The 20,920-nt window shown below is 40.7% G+C and overlaps 1 protein-coding gene across 1 annotated transcript in view; it reads right to left on the bottom strand.

Moving 5' to 3' along the window:
* Positions 1 to 16,244, bottom strand: part of ESRRB (estrogen related receptor beta) — a 245,398-nt gene extending 229,154 nt beyond the window's left edge. The window contains exon 1 of the mRNA XM_036736273.1: positions 16,139 to 16,244. Within this exon, the coding sequence (XP_036592168.1) occupies positions 16,139 to 16,140 (2 nt within the window). The 5' untranslated portion in view covers positions 16,141 to 16,244. The remainder of the gene's footprint in view (positions 1 to 16,138) is intronic.
* Positions 16,245 to 20,920: the final 4,676 nt, after the last annotated feature.

Below are 20,920 nucleotides of genomic sequence, written 5' to 3'. Positions count from 1 at the left end.
ATTGTAGCCAAATTCCAGAGCTCCTAGAAAATACTGCAAGCAGCCAGAAAGAAACAATTTGAGTATTGTGGAAACACAATCAGGATAACACAAGATCTAGCAGCTTCTACATTAAGGGATCGAAGGGCTTGGAATACGATATTCCGGAGGTCAATGGAGCTAGGATGAAAACCTAGAATCACCTACACAGCAAAACTCAGCATCCTGCTCCAAGGCAAAATATGGATTTTCAATAAAATAGAGGACTTTCAAGCTTTCTCAGTTAAAAGACCAGGGCTGAATAGAAAATTTGACTTTCAAACACAAGAATCAAGAGAAGCATGAAAAGGTAATCAAGAAAGAGAAATAATAAGGGACTTACTAAAATTGAACTGTTTTGTTTACATTCCTACATGGAAAGATGATGTGTATAATTCATGAGACCTCAGTATTAGTGTAGCTGAAGAGAATATACATACATACATATGTATATATATATATGTACATATATATAATATATATGGAGAGAGACAGAGAGAGACAGAGACAGAGGGCACAGGGTGAGTTGAATATGAAGGGATGATATCTAAAAAATAAAATAAAATTAAGGGATGAGAGAGGAATATATTGAGAGAGAAAGAAAGAGAGAGATAGAATGGGGTAAATTATCTCACATAAAAGTGGCAAGACAAAGAAGTTCTGTAGTAATGGAGGAGGGGACAAGTGAGGGGGAATGAGTTAATCTTGCTCTCATCAGATTTGACCTGAGGAGGGAACAACATACACACTCAATTGGGTATCTAACCCCACAGGAAAGAAGGAGGAAGGAGATATAAAAGGGGGGAGGATAGAAGGGAGGGCAGATAGGGGGAGGAGGTAATCAAAAACAAACACTTTTGAAAAGGGACAAGGTCAAGGGAGAAAATTGAATAAAAGGGGACAGGATAGGAAGGAGCAAAATATAGTTAGTCTTTCACAACATGAATATTGTGAAAGGGTTTTACATAATGATACACATGTGGCCTATGTTGAATTGCTTGCCTTCTTAGGGAGGGTGGGTGGGGAGGGAAGAGGGGAGAGAATTTGGAACTCAAAGTTTTAAAAACAGATGTTCAAAAAAAAGTTTTTGCATGCAACTACAAAATAAGATAGATAGGCAATTGGGCATAGAAAGCTATCTTGCCCTACAAGAAAGTAAGGGAAAAGGGGATGAGTAGTGAGGTGACAGAAGGGAGGGTTGACTGGGGAATGGGGCAACCAGAATATATGCCATCTTGGAATGGGGGAGAGGGTAGAAATGGGGAAAAATTTGTAATTCAAACTCTTGTGAAAATCAATGCTGAAAACTAAAAATATTAAATAAAATTTCTCCCCAGCATGAAAAAAATAAAGCGTTCCACAACGTGATGCCAGACTACCTTTCCAGGCTTATTTTGTACTATTCACTTCAAGTGTTCTACACTTCAGTCAACTTTGCCTACTTGTTCCCTGAGCTCAGGATTTCATCTCCCATCTCCATGATTTTTTCATAGCGATTAGCATCTTGCATTCCTATGGAAAGTCCTCTCTAGGGCTCTCCTTTTCTCAAGTTATAATGTATGCCCTCATGTGTTTATAAGTTTATCTCCGCAGTAGAAGTTAAGTTCTTTGTGGGCAGCAACTGTTTTACATTTTGTCTTTGTATCCCCAGTGCCTTGCATGTTGCCTTGCCCGTAATAGGTGGTTAATGAATGCTTATTGAATTGAAATCCCAGATTAGCCAATAGAACTAGTCTGAGAAGTGCTGTGTTTTCCCTTCGCTGCAAATCTTCAAACAAAGGCTGCATAGCCATTCTTCAAGATGGAGTTAGATGGGTTTATTGTTTTAATACAGACTGAACCAAATGACCTCTGAAATCTTTTCCATTTCTGTACTTGACCAGAGGGTTACTTTCCTGTTCTAGCTGAGTGTGACTGCGGGCATAGCAACAGAGCCCAAAATTTGTTGACTAGCCTTTGGCATGTTTTGGCAGTCTTACAAAAGAGTGATGACACTCCTTTTGAAGAAGAAGCCCCAGTAATCAAAAGACAGCTCCAGCAGATGGCAACAGCTTAGCAGAGAAGCAGCAACCCAGTAGCAGATGGCAGCAGCTCACTGGAGAAGCAGCAGCCCAACAGCAGACAGAAGCAGCAGTTCTGAAAAGAAGCGTCATACAGTAGCTTCAGAGGCAGAGAGAAACAGCAGCTGTGGAAGCGGGATAGAACAGGAGTGAGGCACCTCTGGTTGCTGGAAAAATGAGCCATGAGAAGGCTTCCAGAAGGGATACAACTTAGGATTATAAATTTCCTAAAAGTGTTCCCTTTCCCACTAGTGATGTGGAACTCTGTGGGAGATTATATCCCTTTATGCAGAGAGGGGATTCCTTGTTATTACTTTGCTATTTTGTCTTAATTAAAACTTTGTTACTTGTCTTATAGTTCCAGGTTTGTTAGTAATGAAGGCACCAGTTGGGGGTTTGAGTCATATTTGCATAATAACCATGATTACCCAAAACCCTGAACCTGGGGATAGCAAGAGGCTTCCGTCTTGTGAGATTTGTGGTACATTTGTAGGGAATGCAAGGTAGAACAGAGAATGAAGTAAGATGAGACAAAAAAGCTGCAGGAAATAGAAAAGGTTTTGTAAAAACAGACTTTAACAAGAATTTTCTAATTCTAGTTTTACATATATGTGTGTGTCTGTGCATATACATATGCATAGATATGATACATATATGGTCTAGTTTTGTCTAATTTCATCTGCATCACCAATTTTTCTGTTTTTGTTTTTAATCATGTTATAAAAAAGCAAAATTAACAGCAGTTCTAAAGAAAAACTAAGAATAATTACAGATTATTTTATTTTAGGTCTGGTGCTTTATGTGTTCCATATTATAATATATATATATATATATATATATGTGTATATATATACATATACACATATATTTATGAAGATGCAGGTGGGAGGGGAAAGAACTAGAGAAAGTTTTGGGATTGTCTACCCCATTTGTATCTTTGGAGAGAACGTTCAGTAGGTTTATAAAGAAAAATAAATTAATAGATTATCAGAGCTGGAAGGGACCTTATCAAATCTTTGTGCAAAAAAATAAGTAGGTTAAGGAAACAAGCTAGATCAGGGGTGGGGACCCTGTAGCCTTGAAGCCACATGTAGCTTTCTAGGTCCTCGAATATGGCCCTTTGACTGAATCCAAACTTCACAGAACAAATCTCCTTAATAAAAGGATTTGTTCTATAAAACTTGGACACAGTCAAAAGACTGCACCGAAGGACCTAGAAGGCCACAGGTTCCCCACCCCAGAGCTAAGGAAAGGGAAAATGAAGGAGATAGAAAACAGACAAGAGTGGCAAACAAAATGAAGAAATTCTAAAATACAAATAAATAGAGAAGATAAGATAAAATAGATAACAGTATGATATAGGGGGGAAAATATGAGATTTGAAGTCAGAAAACCTGGCTTAGAATCCATATTCCACCACTTACACAAAGTGTATGGCTTTGCGCAAGAGTCTGGCTTTCAGGGAACTTACGATACAGTAAGTGAGACAAGATATAATAACTAAGTAACAATATCTGATTCATATAGCAAAGCAAAAATTAAATAGATGTCACAAAGGGGAAATATGATCAAGTAACAAATGAGCAGTACAGACAATATAGGCATTTAGAGAAAGGATAGATCACTACAAGGAAAAATAATGTGAAATGCTTCAGGACTGGTTTCTCCCAGGGGCAGGAAGAAAAGTGAAAAAGAAATGCTGAAAAATTGTAAAAACTTGAAATGTGTTCTGTTCTCACTGCCAACGTGGAAAGGGTTGGTTAAAGGAAATGTGAGGTTTCAGGGGATAGAGAACAAAGCATGTCCCCAGGCTGAGTATGGAAATGACAGAGACCCTTAAGACCATCTAACTAGCGAAGGTCCAATTGTAAGAACCTTATGGGAACAATTGGCAGATGACTAGGGAGTACCTGAGATCAGGGGTCTTATAGATAAAGCAATAGCTTTATGAACCCTATGAAAAGGTAAAGACAGGAGTGGAAAGAGGCACAGGGGATCAATGAGAAAGGAATTAAGGCATTATGGTGGAATCACAATAGTGAATATTTTAGAAATAAGTGACACTACTAAGTAAGGAGGAAATCAAGGCCATGGGGTTGGGAAGAGAGGGAGGGAAATCTTCCTTAGAAAGCAGCAGACAGAAACAGGGGGAATAAAGGAAGTGAAGAGAGAGAGGAAGGAGAGAATTTATGCTCAGAGGTATTCTTATTTAACAGTTTCTAAAACAGAATATTTTTAGTAAATAGAATCTTGGGGGGAGGGGAACGCAGGGACAGGAATGGCAATTTGGAAATGATGTCATTCCTAAACAGAATTTTAAGTGGATCGGCTTAAGGTTCCCCTGCTTGTGCAGCGCTTGGAAGGTCTTCTGATGCTATATAAGCAAAAGCCAAACGACTGACAGCCAGTCAGATGTGTAAAGAATGTGAGCTTTTCAAAAAAAGGCAGAGATACACAATACATGTGATACAATACAATACATGGCCAAGCGCATAAAATTTCGAAATACTACCCGTCTAAGCAATCCCTAGACCCCACGATCTCTTATTTAAGACATGGAATCATAGAACCTTAGAAGTGAATGGGACCTTGCAGATTAGCTATTCCAACTTCCTTGCTTTACAGATATGAAAACTGAGGCCCAGAGAGGGGAAGTCACACAAATAGTTATGACTCAGCCGGAACCGGAATCTAGATTTTCTGACAGCTAGTGGCAAATGTTTCCTTTTAATACAAATCAGACTTTAACATTTTTTGGCCTCCATGAGAGAATGCTCCATCCACGCCACTGGGAATTGATTTTTCAAAGTAAGATTTTCAACAAGCAAACATTCATGTAAAATGGTTTATTTAGGTGAGGATAGAATGCATCTACTGTATTCCATTCTTTCCCCCCCCCAATCAATTTAGTGACTCTATGCCCAAAAAGAAATAGTCTGAGAAGTTGGAGAAATCAAGTTATTCAGTAGATGTCCTCTTTAAATTCTCCCTTCCCCATCATTGCTGTTTAAATGGGCTACTTACTGATTGCTTACTGTCCATGTCCAAGGAGGCTGCTCATTAGATTGTAGATTAAGCTTGGCAGTTTCCATCTCTAAGAAGAGTGATCTGGATAAGGATTTCCTTGCAGGGAAAATGCAATGGGAGATAATGCTTAAATTCACAGAGAATAAATATCCAATAACCTCTGATCTTTTACCTAGGGCTAAATGTCTCTCTCCACGTTTAGATGCTGGCATTTAGATTCCTTTGGTTTTCACTAGGGTAGTAGCATGTGCCTGTCTGAAGCAAAAATTAGCCCCAAAGACATAATGTGGGGCTACAATCAATGAGCACTCCAGAACAAACAGTAATTACTCCTTCTTTCCAAATTACTTTCAGCCTCAAACATGGAAAGAAGAGAAAGGTTTGAGATGACCCTCAACATACCTAACACATATTTACATACACAGGACTATAGAAGACCAAATTTTAAGCAACTCCCAGAGATGATGGAAAATCTTAAATTCTCCAAATCCTTGATTTCTAGACAACTGATTCCTTTTAGGTGACAGAAATAACCTTGAAACCATTCTGGCTTCAATCAAAATAGTTGAATCTTATAAAGAGAAAAAATTTCAAGATGGATATTCTGCACATGAAAGTCAATAAACCACATGGGAGACATCCAATTCTTAAGGATTGGTGAGCACTTGTGGATATAGGGATAGTGAGGGAACACATGAATATAAGGCAACTGAGATTTTCACTGTCCACAATACTGTGAAACATTCTGGAAGCTATGGATAATAAAGACAGGAATTCAGGGCTAGGTGGATAGGGAACATTAACCTTACCGCCTTAGCCTATCTTTTGTTTTGGCTCAAATTCATTTGCAGCTAAGCCAAAGAGGATCCTGAAAATGTATAAGACACCAAGAACCTTAAATTAGCTAGTTAACAGAAACAAAAAGGTTTACTATCTGGCCCAGACATGGGAGTCAAAAAGGAAAGATCAAAAATTGGTGTGAGGGTGGGAGAGAGGCAATCTGCCTGGCTTTAGTTAGGTAGGTATGATGGATGTGACTAATGAACAGCCAACCCCCTTTTATCGGGGAGAGATTCTATCTACTTTACCCTAGCAGACTAAAGCTGAGGTGGCCTGACTGGCTCTGAAAAGATGATCCCAGAATATAGTAGCTGGTAAAAGTGTCCAACAAAGACATGCAGAAAGCCAAACGATACACTAGTAGATATGATAAGAGATGCTAGGCTCCATGGAGATACAAGGCCCACTAAAAGAGAAGCCTAGTAAGAGCAGAATGGTGATGTGGCCTGAAGATATCAGAGTCCTAAATGTCATAGGAATGAGTTCAACATATATTGTCCACATGTGGGTCCTCCTGATAACATTTCTATTTGTGGGAGAGTATGCCCCTGTATTGCATACCTTCTTACTATGCTATTTCATTAAATGCTCTTCTTTTGAATTCATTATGTCCTTTGGCTGGCTGGGGAAAAAGTTAATTCATCAGTGAGGACTCATGAGCTATCACTTCAAATGAATATGGACCCACAATATAGCTCTGAACCTGGACAGGGCTATTTTGAGTATGCTGTGTTTGAGATAGGGGTAATGTGATGCTGTAATACTAGTAGGCATTCTAATTAAAATGGTTTCCATTTTAGAGGCAATCTTTAGGCATGGTCTGCTTTAAGACTAGCTACCCTACACACTGGGCTACACTGGCCCAACTCTCCAGAATGAGAAGAAAGGCTTGGTTCAGAAAATGCCCAAACAACTGCCGATATGTAAACTAGGTAACCGGGAGGCAATAATCCTCCTCATTTTCCCTAATTCTCTAAATCAGAGATGTCAAAATGGTAGCCTATGGGGCATACTCCCAGAGTTGTGATTCTCAGGAGCACAGAAGGAACCTCAGGGGTCATCTAATTCAACGCCCACATTTCATAGATGAAGGAACTGAGACCAGCAAGGTTCCACACCCAGTAACCCACACCAAGATTAGAAACCAGGTCTTCTGACCCTAGATCTTTCCATTGAACTTTGCTGTCTCTTGGGCAGCTGCTGCCAAAAAGGAAACGGGAGAAGAAAAAACAATCTCCAATCACATACAGAGTAGTAACTATTATGCTACTACTTATAATGCAGAATTATAAAAATAATAAAAACTAACATTTATACGGCACCTAAGTGTTTACAATTATTATCTCATTTGGTCCTCGTAGCAACCTCGGAAGGGAAGGTTATTGTTGCTCCATTTCACAGTTGAGAAAACTGAGATAAACAGAGGTTAAGGCATTTGCCCAGAGTGATGCACCTAGTAAATGTGGCCACATTTGAGCCCATGCCGTTCTGACTCCATGCCTGGCACTCTATCTACTGCACCACCCGGCTGACTCTGTACCATAGACTATCATGAGATACCACAGGAAAAAATGTTCTGGGTTTGGAGTCAGATGACCCAGGTTTGAACCCCAGCTCAGTCACCCCCGCCCCGGGCCTCCATTTCTTCCCTTGTAAAAATTAGGGGCTTTGGACTAAATGTTAGACTAAAGTCCTTTCTAGTCCTAAATCTATGATTTCATAATTGTTAATTATCCAAATAGTGTAAGATTTGCAGCGAGCTTTACTTAACATCGTCTTATCACAGTTTCACAACAACCCTGTGAGACAGGTGCTATGACTGTCCTCATTTTACAGATGACGAACCTTGAGTCTTGGGAAGATGCCCACATTCATGCAGCTAGCAGGTTTCTAAGGCAGAACTTTAAGCTAGGTCTTCCCAAATCAAAATTCAGCACCTCACCATCCACCATGCTTGCTGTTCCCATCCCATCATGCTGTCTGATTGACAGTAATCTAACCTCACACATAGAGCACTTTTAACTTCTTAGAGTGACGTCATATTTGTTGCCTCGTTTCATGTTCGTAGTGATTCTGGAAGGTTTGTAGAGCAGGTATTATTAGCCTGGTTTGACAGTTAAGAGACTTGCCCAAGATCATCACTGAAAACATCTGCTGGCTCCCAGGGGTGAGTACTTTCCACTAGCTTCCTATAAGCCACAAATATAGGGAGAATAAAAAATTGGATCCATCCATGTGCCCTATTATAGAGAGATTGTTAGTAATCTGGTGCCCACAGATTCAGACTTCCTGTATATAGAAACCCAAATACAGTTTCTGGGACCATGCAGAAGTTTCACTTTGGCATACTTATGGCTAAGCACAGATAAACCATGACAAATAATTAATCCTGACTGATTTTCCCTTATATCCTAAATGCGATAGGGCTAGGGACTGGATCCTAGAATGATTTCACACTCCCAGGTGAGGAAGTTCCCTCTACCAATGCAGGTCAGCATCTCTTCATCAACTTACAGCCTGAAAGAGCTGTCTAGAACACTGAGAGGTTAAGAGACTTAACCAAGGTCTCCATTCAGCCTGTATAGGTCAGAGGTGAAACTTGAACCCATGATTTCCTGCTTTGGAGACCAGCTGTCTATCCATAATGCCTCTCAAATCCCCAAAAGGTTTTGAAAAAAAGTCAAGGAAAAAGACAGACTATAAGGACGCAGGAGTTCCTTCTGGTATTGGTTACATCACCTCAAAGAGTATACATGTAGATAAATAGAAAGCATAAAAAGAGGTCAGCAGGGAAAATATGATTGAGCTCAGTCCTTGGCAAGAACTTTCCCCCAAAATGCTACACAACTGAAACCTACTGGGCCCATCTCAGCTCTGGATGGGTATGTTCAGCATCTCTACTGAGGACCTAGTGGCTAACAACAGAGCTGATATGTGTCCAGGGATCCTTTCTATATACTCGAGATTCACAGTTTTAAACACACAGAGAAAATGCTCTGTGGTGGCAGGTTCCATTCTTGGAGTGAATTGGAAACAATCAACCTAGTAGCATTTTTTTTTCTTTTTCTAATTACATCTCACCCCAACATGGCCCCAAATCTCATCACTCTGCAGTACTGTGTTCTCTAATACACGCATACTCACACACATACACAAAATCTGGTTAAATCAGCAATAATTTCAGTCCTGAATATTGCTAGAGAGATCACTAAGCCACAGTAATCAATTCACTCAGCCAGTCACCATTCCCCAAGGAAACACCTAGACCTTTATCAGTATCATTTAACCTCTTCAGTCCATCCAGAGTTTTTACCTTCTATATGCAAAGACAAGATTAAAATGTTATGGGGCTGGGGAAGAGGGGAAGAGAAATCGAAGAATGTGTTTCAATAACTTTCAAAACATTCATATCTGGAAACTACAAATAACTCACATTTATACAGTACATCCCAAAAGTCTCAGTGTAGTTTTAATAAACTTTAAAATACACAAAGACTTTTGGGATGCCCAGTATAGTTCCTTATGGCTTATAAAGCTTTTTTTCCTCATAATGAATCTGTAAAGTAGGTAGTACAAATTCTTTTATCCCCATTTGACAGATGGAGAAACGGACTCAGGTATTAAAATGGTTTGTCCCTGGTCACACAGCTAGTGACCTCACAAAGGCAGGATTTGAATGCCAGTCTTCTCATCCAAGCACAGCACCTTTGACCCTTTATTCTTCACATGTGCCAGCTGACCAGAAGAGTCAAAAAAGAGGGGATCTAAAAAGCCACCAAATAGGTCTGAGAAGCTCAGACTCACCACTGATGACCAAAGGAAGGATGGAATACCACTTTAAAGTGCTTTCCTTATGTTAACTCATTTGATCCTTACAACAACCCTGTGAAGTAAGTGCTGGTATTATCACCCTTGTTTTACAAATGAGGAAGAAAAGAAAGAGGTATTTATTAAGCACCTACTGTGTGCCAGACAATTTTTATCTCATTTGATCTTTACAACAATCCTGGGAAGTAGGGGCTGTTATTATCCTACTTTACAATTGAGAAAACTGAGGCAGACAGGTTAAGAGACCTGTCCAGGGTTGCACAGCTAGTAAGTGTCTGAGGCTGCATTTGAACTCAGGTCTTTCTAACTCCAGGCTTAGCCCTCTGTATACTGCACCACCCACCTGCCTTGGTATTGCAGAGACTTTAGGAAACAGGAGAGGACAGAGTACAAGAACAGAATTCACATGGAAAAGATATCACTTTAGCAATTACATTGGATAACTACAACAAAGTCACATTAGTAACTAAAGCAGAGGTGGGGAACCTGAGGGCTTGAGGCCACTTGTGGCTCTCTAGGTCCTCAAGTGTGGCCCTTTGACTGAATCCAAACTTCACAGAACAAATCCCGTGAATAGAAGGATTTGTTCTGGAAAATTGGACTCAGTCAAAAGGCTGCACCTAAGGACCTAGAAGGCTACATGTGGCCTCAAGGCCACAGGCTCCCCACCCCTGAACTAGGGTATATTCTTGGGAAAGACAGTACATAAAAATGCATAGAAGATGCACCTGATTTGAGGATGTGAGAATAGGAAAAAGATCAAAAGTAGGAACCAAGATGAATGGATTAGGTTCACCCTAATGCTGTTTAGCTAACTGGACCTTTAAAAGAACAAAACATTCTTCCAAGTGTCCCTTGGCTACAGTGATGTCTTTGGAATGTAAGAACCCTGCTTTTATTTCCTATGTAGGAACCCAATAGCTTATAAGTAGAAGGAAGGACATGGGCACTTTATTTCCTGAGTATCGTAATCCTGACCATATTCACAAACACACAGAGAGAATACGTTTGTGAAACCAGACGGTCGAAAACCGCTGAAAGTCCACAATATTGTTACCTGTTTTCCAGGAATGATGAAATAGAGGCAGGTGCAGGTGTAACCTCCTGACAAAAGTGGAGCCATCCATCACAGCATGGAAAATGTGTGGTCTATGGCCAATGAGGCACTTTTCAACAGCATTAGGGAAGAACAGGAATCTGTCTATTGATCCTGGGGATCTAACTTTGGAATCCTAAACAACTGCCCACTAGGTCTATTCTGTCATGTTGGCTAAAGACCCTAATCTCTTTTCAGGTTAAAAGGTTTCCTGATATAGCCTGATCTTTTGTTTCCTTCTGGTGTCCAATTGAAAGATGAGACCGGAAGCTTTGTTAACAGCAAAGGCATCTGCTCAGCCAACGCACAAGGACTCCAGCTGGGGCATAGCAGTCCATTGTTAGTGAGGGGGCAGAATGAAAAAAAGCACTGGGTTGAGAGTCAGGGACCTGGGGTTCAAATCCCAGTCCTGACACTTACAACACGTCTAACCTTGGGCCAATTAACTTAATTTCTCTGGGCTTGAATTTCCTCTCCTATAAAATGAAGCAGTTGGACCAGATGGGCTCCCAAATCCCTTCTAGTTCAAAAACCTATGCTCTGAAGTACTTTGTGGATAGATTGGGGGATTGGGGCACCAAGAGGAAGAGAATGGGGGAGCTGGCCAACTTTCCAGTTGGTTCCAGCCAACATTTCCAGAAAGTGCTAAAAAGTGAATAGGCAAAAAGGAAAGCCTCAACCTAAAAGACTATGAGCTTATACCTCGGTCTGATTCTCTTTCACTTTCACTTCCCCAGAGGTAAATGGGTGGGTGACCAAGGCCAGACCACTCTGGGTAGGAGTAAGAAAAAATTCTGAGCACAGTTTTGCCCTGACATTTCTTGACCTTGGTGAAGTGACTCCTCACTTTCTCTGACTTAAAAGTCATTCCTAACTGCTTCTCACCTGGATGTGATGAGATTGTCATTACAAAGTGCTCTGAGATCCTCATGGGAAGGTACTGTATGAGGGTAAGATGCTATTCTAAAAGCAACAGAAAGCAGAACACCTCAATCATTTGTGGTGTGGTCCTTACCCCACCCCCTCCCTGTTCAATGCTTTCAGTCACCCAGCTGTATCACCAAACACTAGTCTAACCTTCTATCCACCCTTGGATTTTGGCAAACTGAGTCATTGATATGGGGGAAGAAATGACTCGATAAGATTTGCATGTAAAGGGGAGAAAGGAGGGCAGAATGGTTCTTAGCATTTTGAGGAGAGGACAAAAGTAGGGGACTCATTTAAATTGGCTGCTTCCTCTCCCCACCCCCAATCCACTCTACCTCCATACATCCATATCTTTCAACTAACCTGTTCGAGGCTGGATGAAAATGCCAGCTTTTGGTCAACTGAGCTACACTCCTCTTTCGTCCAATCTAGAAGTGAGAAAACTGGGAGAACCGATCTTTTCTGGAGGGTTTATGACACATACTCCTCCCATCAGGCCTTTGGTGTGTGTATTGGGTATGTGTGTCTACCTACAGGGGACTCTATTCAGAAACCATCATCCAGTTTTAGATTCAGAATTCTTGACACTGTTTCCATTTCAGCTTTGGGAAATTATTTTTCCTCCCTCCTCAGCAACTTACTCCCTTCCACTTTGCGGAACTCAAGTTGTACAGGTAGTTGAAAATGCTGATAGCTTAAGTGGCTTAATTTTTTTCCATAGCAGCCCTGAGGGGTTTTAACTCTTTCCTCTTGCAGAAATCCTGCTTTTGGAGTTGAATGTTTAAACTCTCACTGGGAGACTCATAAATATTCGGAGTCACTCTCTCCCTCTCTGTTTGATTAGGAAATGAGCCTTTAACTCAATGTAATCCCCAAGCCATTAACAAAAAAGCCCTCAACAGTTCCACTATTAGAATTTCACTCTTAACCCACAGAGGATTGAATTAGATTAACATAACTACCCACAATCTGAGTTTATTTTCTGTGCCAGATAGAAATGTGTTTTCAGGAAAAAGGAGAGAGAGGGAGGGAAGGAAGGAAAAAGGAAGAGAAAGAGAACGAGCCTAATGCAATGGAGAGTGAGACCAAGAGAAACGGAGGGGGAAGAGGAGAGGAGAGGAGAAATAGACAGACAGATAGACTTCACAAGTGAAGAAATTAAAAAAATCCTGCTGGCTGCCATTTTTTATTTATGGGATATTTGGAGAGATTTCAGCTATGTAAAATTGTTTGAATTAGGTGAGTACTTTCTAGGTATTTGCACTTCTTCCTGGAGATTTATAGCTGTGCACCTGAGCCTGCTCTATTCCAGACACCTGCACCTCATGCTTCTATCCCACATGGAAGATTGGTTCTGGATTTCCATGCGTAGCACTAGAAGGGGAGGGGGGACAGAAATAAAAATCACAGTGCGCCCAGGCACACACTCTAGTGTGCTCACGACTGCTAGTTTACATTCAGAGATATAAACAATGACAAGGATAGAATGAGTTAGATTTCGCAGTCCTGAAATCACAGACATCCCCGTGACAAATTACATTTAAGAAATCAGTTTGGAAAAAATGAGGCTGATGGGAGCTCAGTCCACATAAAATTAATCGTTATTGAAGCAGAAACTAAATAATCAGACGCTGCCTCATGCAAATGCATCGAAGTTTCCCCACCAACTGCATCTCTCCATCCAAGCACAAAAAAAGGGAAAAACAACCTCCCCCAAGTTCTGAACACAAGGCCCTCCATCATTTTTCCAAGGAAATTGCCCTTCTCCACTGGAAAAGCATCTGCAAGGTAGTAAGAGATAAGGACCAATTCTTCCCTAAAGGGCTCCAACAAATATTCTCCTCACCTAATAGTTAACACCAAAGAAATAGCAGGACCTGGGCAGGAATGCTGGGGTTTCTCCCAATGCATTTAATCATGGATGTGTGTGCAGTCATGCCTGAATGTGTGTGCACGCTGGTAGGAGAGGGGAGCTGTTTGTCCTTATATTAAAAGGTTAAATTTTTTTTCATTTACACTTTCTCCAGAAATCACCAGAAGCCAGAAGTCAACATATAGTTAACTTTCTCCTCTAAACTTTACTAAGACTTTGTTTCTACCTATTTTATGCATGTACTTGTCACAGTTTCTGTTTTACTATAGTTTTTGCATACCTGTCTTACCTACCCTCATGGACTAAAATCTCCTTGAGGGTAAGAATCCCTTACTGTTTTATCTGTCTTTGTGTCTTAGAACCCTCCCCTTGGGAGACATTCCGTGAGCATTTGCTGGATTGAACAGTGCATTCTGAAACTGGTTTTCCAATCATTTCATTCCCCCCCATAATGTAATTGGGAATGTCAGAGGGACATATAGGTACCAAAATGAATCCCAAAATGCCTCAAGAGGCAAAGTTGAAAGTCTTCAATTCTGTATATAGTCATTCACTCATCACTGGGGGAATTTGTTTATTTGTTTCATCCTATTTTCCAAAGGAAGCTTTAAATAGTAATGATTTTTCTTTTTAAACCACAATTCTTGATTCTGAATTTCCCCATTAACTAACTTGTCTTTATTAACAAGGTTTGTGAAGCTCAAATCCCTTCCCTCTTCCCCCCACAGAAAGTATATAGGTTAGTTAGCAAGCAATTATATACAAAGCCAATGGAAATACACACAGAAATAAAGAACTGAGAAAAAGTTCAAGTTGCATTTACCCACTATATACAGAATATGTGTGTGTTTTTATACATATACACATTATATATGTGATATATACATATACTACTATCTATATTTTTTAAAACAATGACTAAACCTTTGGTCTTAAATTTTCTACCTTTATCAAGTTCAACATGCTCCTAGGCTGCTGTTTATTAAGAAAGGCACTGGAGACTCTTTCTGATATGAAATGAGATGATCTTTTAAACAAATTAAGTATTTAAGAAATTCATCTTATCAACCTTGTTTCAGAACTTAAGCACAATAAAAACAGGTCAGGGATTCTTCTTTAGCAATTTAAAATATTGCAAATAACATGTTAAAGAAATTGTGTGCAAACACTAAAGCATCACTTTAAGGTTGAGCATAGAATGTCCACTTAAAAACATCTTACGTCCATGTCCTATGACATTGCATTCCCCCTGCCCCCACCCCTTTTAGGGATTTTGTGCTAGTATTAAGATTATAAAGTAATTATTCCCCCTCTTACTTACCATCCAAAACTAAACTTGCTTATTTGTATTCCACTTGCCTAAAGGTATAAACTGAAGCTTTTTAAAGAGACTTACAGGATAGATTTTATAAAATACAAGTTAATTGAATTTTAAGTTTCTTCTTTGGGGACAAAATGACTTACAAGCTTGTACACAGTTTTAAATGTCTGAAACAAATGCTGTTTCAAGAGGAATAATGAGATTAAGTTTCTCCTCTCTGAATGATGCTGGGCTCACTTCCTCAGCAGCCCTGAACTCCTGGTGGTTATCTCTTTGAGAATCTCCCCCCCCCATCCTTGCCCAACCCCTCCAACCCTCCAAACACACACACACACACACACACACACACACACACACACACACACACACAAGGGATAGATTAAGGATGCCCAACAGAACACAAAACCAAAAAGAGTTTTTAAAATAAGACAAATCATCAGATCTCCACTGGACCTCCCCCCACTTCCCTAAAGGAATTGAATGCCTGGGCAGACACGTGCATGCAGGCACACACACATACACACACACACACAAAACACAACACAACACAGCATAAAGCAAAATTGTTTTTAACTTGCTGGCTCGAAAAAAAAAAAGGTGTATGTCAGATTCTTAAAATCATTCTGACGATGATAACTTTATACCCTACTGGACCAGAGGTTCCGAACACTAAAATATTACCTGTCCTGTGTGAACTGGGTATCTTTCCTCTCTAAGCTTCCTAGCATAGCAAAGGACTGGATCTGCCACCACCAAAAACTTTTCATGCTGTGAGACATAACCACCCGCTGAGCAGTGTTGGAACTTCCCCTGCCCTTTTCATCTACTTACTTTTCTGAACACAAACAAATAAAAACAAAAGGAAACCTACTGATTCCCAATGGATTTGTGGAGCCAACCCACCCTAGCATTCTGAGTCACTCTGACCTTCCTGTGACAGGCTGAGAAAGGCAAAAATTTTCCTCTCAGCCTCATTAGAGATGCTTCGGAGTTTTGAACCAGGATGAAAAGTGGAAAGATTAGTGCCGGGTGATATTTCAATCCACAAATAAAGGAGAAGAGAAAAGGGGGTTCCTGGAAAAAAGAGGGGGGAGAGAGGGCAAGGAAGGGCACGGGGGCAAGAAAAAGAGAGAAGTTTGGTTACTCACATGCTTCGGGTTTGGAGAACAGGACCAAGGGGGCTGTGGTGGAATTTTCTACCCCTCAGGTGTTCCTAATTGCTGATTAGACGTTGGCTTGGCTCCTCCTGCATAAGCCGACAGTCCCCTGTCTGTGTCTCTCTTTGTGACTAAGGACACAGTACTCCCAACCTATAAATAGATCCCGGCTCCGTGATTGATATAACAGGCAGCTGACAAAAAAAAATAACCAGGTCTTAAGCAAAACAGCTAAAGCTATAGTCTTTCCACTGTATCAAACCCCATGTACACCACTTCACACATACGAATAGGCACCCGTCCTCCAAAAGTAGAAAAAATAAAGTGAAGATGTATGTAGTGGGGAGGGGGGAGGGGAGGAGGCAGATGATTTCTAGAAGGTGAAAAAGAGAAAGCGAAAAAGATAATTACTTCCCTAGCAACTTGAGGTCACAAAAGCAAATGAATGAAGTTTAGCAGATGGGGAATGAAGGGGAGAGGAGGGAAAACCCAGTTCTGGGCTGGCTTCTAGATGCTTCAAAAGACAAACTTGAAACCCTGAGCTCCAACAGCCCAGGGCAGAGGAAAAGTTCTGATTTGAAAGCATTTATCAGCTCAAAGCGCTTTCCATGAAAGTTCCATCCTTTGTGAACTACTCCAACCTTAGCGAGAATAATTTGGAACTCTGCCCAAAGGGCCATAAAACTGCTCATACCCTTAAACCAAGCAATACCACTTCTAGGGCTGTATTCCAAAAAAGATCAAAGAAAAGGGAGAAAGACCAACATGTGCAAAAATATTGATAGCGGATCTTTTTGTGGCGGCAAAGAACTAGAAACTGAGGGGATACTCATCAACTGGGGAATGGCGGAACATTGTGGCTGAAGTTGTGGTATGTGATTGTGATGGAATACTGTTGTGCCCTAAAAATGATAAAGGGGACAGTTTCAGGAAAACCTGCAAAAACATATATGAACTGATGCAAAATGAAGTGAGCAGAACCAGGAGAACGTTGTACACAGTATAGTAATATTATAGTGATGATCAACTCATCACTATAATATAATTCATCATCATTTGGCTGCTGTGATCAAAGTAATAACCCAAGACAATTCCAAAGGACCCATGATGAAAAATGCCATCCACCTCCAGAGAGAGAACTTAAGAATTCCAAGTACAGACTGAAGCATGTATTTTTACTTTCTTTATTTCTCTTTGGGGTTTTGTGTGGAAATATGTTTTGCATAACTTCACATGCATAATAGGTATCATATTGCTTGCATTCTCAAGAGATGGGTGAGGGATAGGAGAAAGAAACATAATTAGGAACTCAATTTTTTAAAATGAATTAAAATTAAATTTTTTTAAAATAAATTTTAAAAATTTTACATGTAATTAGGAAATATTTAGTGAAATAAATGTTTTTTTTTTTAAAAAAAAAGAAAGTTTCTATCATACTGCAAAATCAGGTAGGAGAAAAGGACTCAGTGATAGGAATCTTGTACTTGGAGACTATGTGAGGGTTGGGACATAAAGCATGGGGCACAGAATAAAGTCTCCAATTCTTTTATACTGCCATCCCAAGATACAGTAAGCCTATGGGTAGCATGATTAAAGGAATCCTGAAGAAGATAGTCCCACCTGAGGAAATACTCAGAGTTGGAAATTAGATTAGTTTGGTTTTATTTGGGGGAGATTAGACACATTTCCATTTATCTAAGAAATTTTCCTGGTATTTGTCTAAAGAAGTATCCTCCAGGAAAATACAGAAAGGCTCATCATTTGAGACATGAAAACACAGGTAGAGACAAGAATATGAGGACTTATCTATCATTCTTATAGTGCAGGGAAGGCTAGGGTTACACCCACTGAACACATTGGTTAAGTTTTTTGGGTGGCAATTCACCGGGCAGAGTTTTCCAAGGAGCAACAAAGCCCATATTCCACAGAAAAGTGAAGAAAGCATAGGTTACTCTATAGGTGACCAGCTAAGTACCTGATCGCCATTTGGGGAAATCCAATCCTGGCTCTCAGAGATTGGTAGGGGAGAGAGGAGGGAAGAAAAGAAACCTCTATTTATTGTAACTGCACCAGCAGATTCACTTGGGAGAATCATACAAGCCCTCTTTCTTTTCAGTAGATACAAGTGAAGACCTTGGAACCGGAACCTCTTCTATTATGGTGAGGGATAGAATATGATATTTTATAACCTTGAGAACCATCCTAAGATTTTCAGGGCTCAAAAGGAAGAGATACCAGAAAGGTAAATGTGGCTGGTGGAGCAGTGGAGAGAGTGCTGGGCCTGGAGTCAGGAAGACTCATCTTCCTGAATTCAAATCTGCCCTCAGACACTTACTAGCTATGTGAGCCTGAACAAGTGACTTAACCCTGTTTGCCTTAGTTTTCCTCGTCTATAAAATGAGCAGGAGAAGGAAATGGCAAGCCATTCCAGTATCTGCCAAGAAAACCCCAAATGAGGTCATGAAGAGTCAGATACAACTGAAAAACAAAGCGACAAGTTTTGAATGGTGGCAGTGAGGACAGGAAAGTCCAAGTAAAGGGCATATTTCAGGGACACATAAGTAGAGCCCTTTGATGAGTGTTCTAGAAAACGTGTCATTGGACCACTAGGGATGCAGATGGTAGAAGGACATCAAAGGCAATATCATGCCACAGACGTGTTAAGTACCTAGTGTATTTACTCATAACCCCATGCTAGACATTGGGAGAGATGCAAGAGTTAGATTAGATATTCTCTGCTTTATAGATCCTACGATTCAGTAGGAGATAACCCAGTAATAGATCACCACCTTAGAGAATTACAGAATAAAGTGATAGGAAGATCTGAAGTGGAAGGCTGTCACCCTGAGAAGTAGAAAAGGTTTCCTAGAGCGAGCACCTTTTGCCTTTCTTACAGTTTTGTCTGGGTTGGCTCCAATGGGGTCAAATCTACCAGGTGGACAGCTGTCTTCAAAGTACTACCTATTCCTCTGAGCTAGCCACGAGTCAGGACCAGAAGGCAACAACTGAACCCAGTCCTCTGTAAGTATAATAGGAAGGAAGTGCTATGTGGCGAGAAGCTGCAGATTACGGTGGAAAGAATCCTGGATTTAGAGTCAAAGGACCTGGGTTCGAATCCCAGCTCTGTTACTTATTACCAGTATGGTCTTGGGCAAGTCACTTAAATAGAAGAGGAAATCATTATTATTAAGTGCCTACTATGTACCAGGCACTATGTTAAGTGTTTTACAACTATTATCTCATTTGCTAGTCACAATAACCTTGTGAGGTAGGTGCTATTATCCCTGTTTTACAGCTCAGGAAACTGAAAAAGATAAAGACAAAGTGATTTGTCCAGAGTCACACAGTTAGTATGTGTCTGAGTCTTCCTGACTCACGGTCCAGTGCTCCATCCACTACACTACCTAGGCGCATGGGCAGCTAGGTGTTGCAATGGATAGAACGCCGGTCCTGGAGTCAGGGAAGGGAAGATTCACCTTTCAGAGTTCAAATCCGGCCTCAATCACTTACTCGTTGTGTGACCTTGGGCGAGTCACTTAACTCTGTTTGCCTCAGTCTCCTCACCTGGAAAATAAACCACTCCAGTATCTTTGCCAAGAAAACCCCCAGCGGGGTCACCAAGAGTCAGATGCGACTAACCCAACTGAACGCCATCAGCTAGGTATACGCCAAGTTTGAAAAACATCATTGTGACGGAAACGACAACGGCAACCGTGACTCAGGAGGCACAATTCTATCCCAGATTGCAGGGGACCAAAATATTATTTGTTCTGGTAGAACTGGGCATCTTTTCTCTCCAACCTTACTAGCAAGGTGAGAGGTAGGATAGCCACCAGAGAAAATTTTTCAATAAACTTTTCACACTTTGACACGACAATCTCCTGATCCTGGCATTTCCCCCTGTCTTTTGATCTACTTTCCTCAATCCAAACAAATAAAAATAAAGAAAAGCAACCTCTCTGGGCCTCAGGTCCTCATCTATACAATCAGGGGGTTGGGCTAGAAGGCCAGTAAGGTACCTTCTAGCTATGATCCCAGCAGAAAAAACACAGGATTTGGACCCGTGTTAAAATCCTGACTGTCAGTGTGACTTTGGGAGTGTCACAATTTCAATTCCCTCTTTTGTAAAATTAGGGTAACATTATCATATAATCTCAAAGGCCTCTTCCAATGATGAATCTATAATTCTAAATTGGAGAGTCATGATGCAGAGGGACTGCACTCCAGAGAAACCAAACTGGCTTCCACGTTGGATCATTTAGGATTGAAAACCTACATTAAAATTTTTGCAGATAGGCTTCTTCTCTGAGAGACATAGCTTTGGAAATTTTTCCCCCTCAACCAAAAATAGTAGTCTATACCTTGGCTCTTTATCTTCACCTCCAAATCACTCATCAGCCCCTTATGATTTGGCTTCAGACTTTACCACTCTACTGAAGCTGTTCTCTTTCTTCAAGGTCACTAATGATCTAATTGCTAAATCCAATGGCCTTTTCTTGAATCTGAACTTCCTTGAGCTAGCTGAAGCTTCAGACTCTGATGACAACCACGTCTTCCTGGGTGGTCTTTTTCTCCCTTAGCTTCCATGACACTGCTCTCTCTGATCATTTCCACCTATCTGATGGAGCATATGGGTACTCAAGGAGGACTAGTGCCTCTGGTGTGAGAGTTTGCTGAGCCCTTTTCAAGGCTGCTCATCCATCTCTAGTCATCTGTCACCCAAATCTCACCTGTGGCTCCAAGGAGCTGTAGCACGTGCAGCAGCCACACCCT

Source organism: Trichosurus vulpecula, chromosome 8 (genome assembly GCF_011100635.1).
Source record: "Trichosurus vulpecula isolate mTriVul1 chromosome 8, mTriVul1.pri, whole genome shotgun sequence".
NCBI classification, from domain to species: Eukaryota; Metazoa; Chordata; class Mammalia; order Diprotodontia; family Phalangeridae; genus Trichosurus; species Trichosurus vulpecula.
This window is presented reverse-complemented; position numbering and strand designations above follow the sequence as displayed.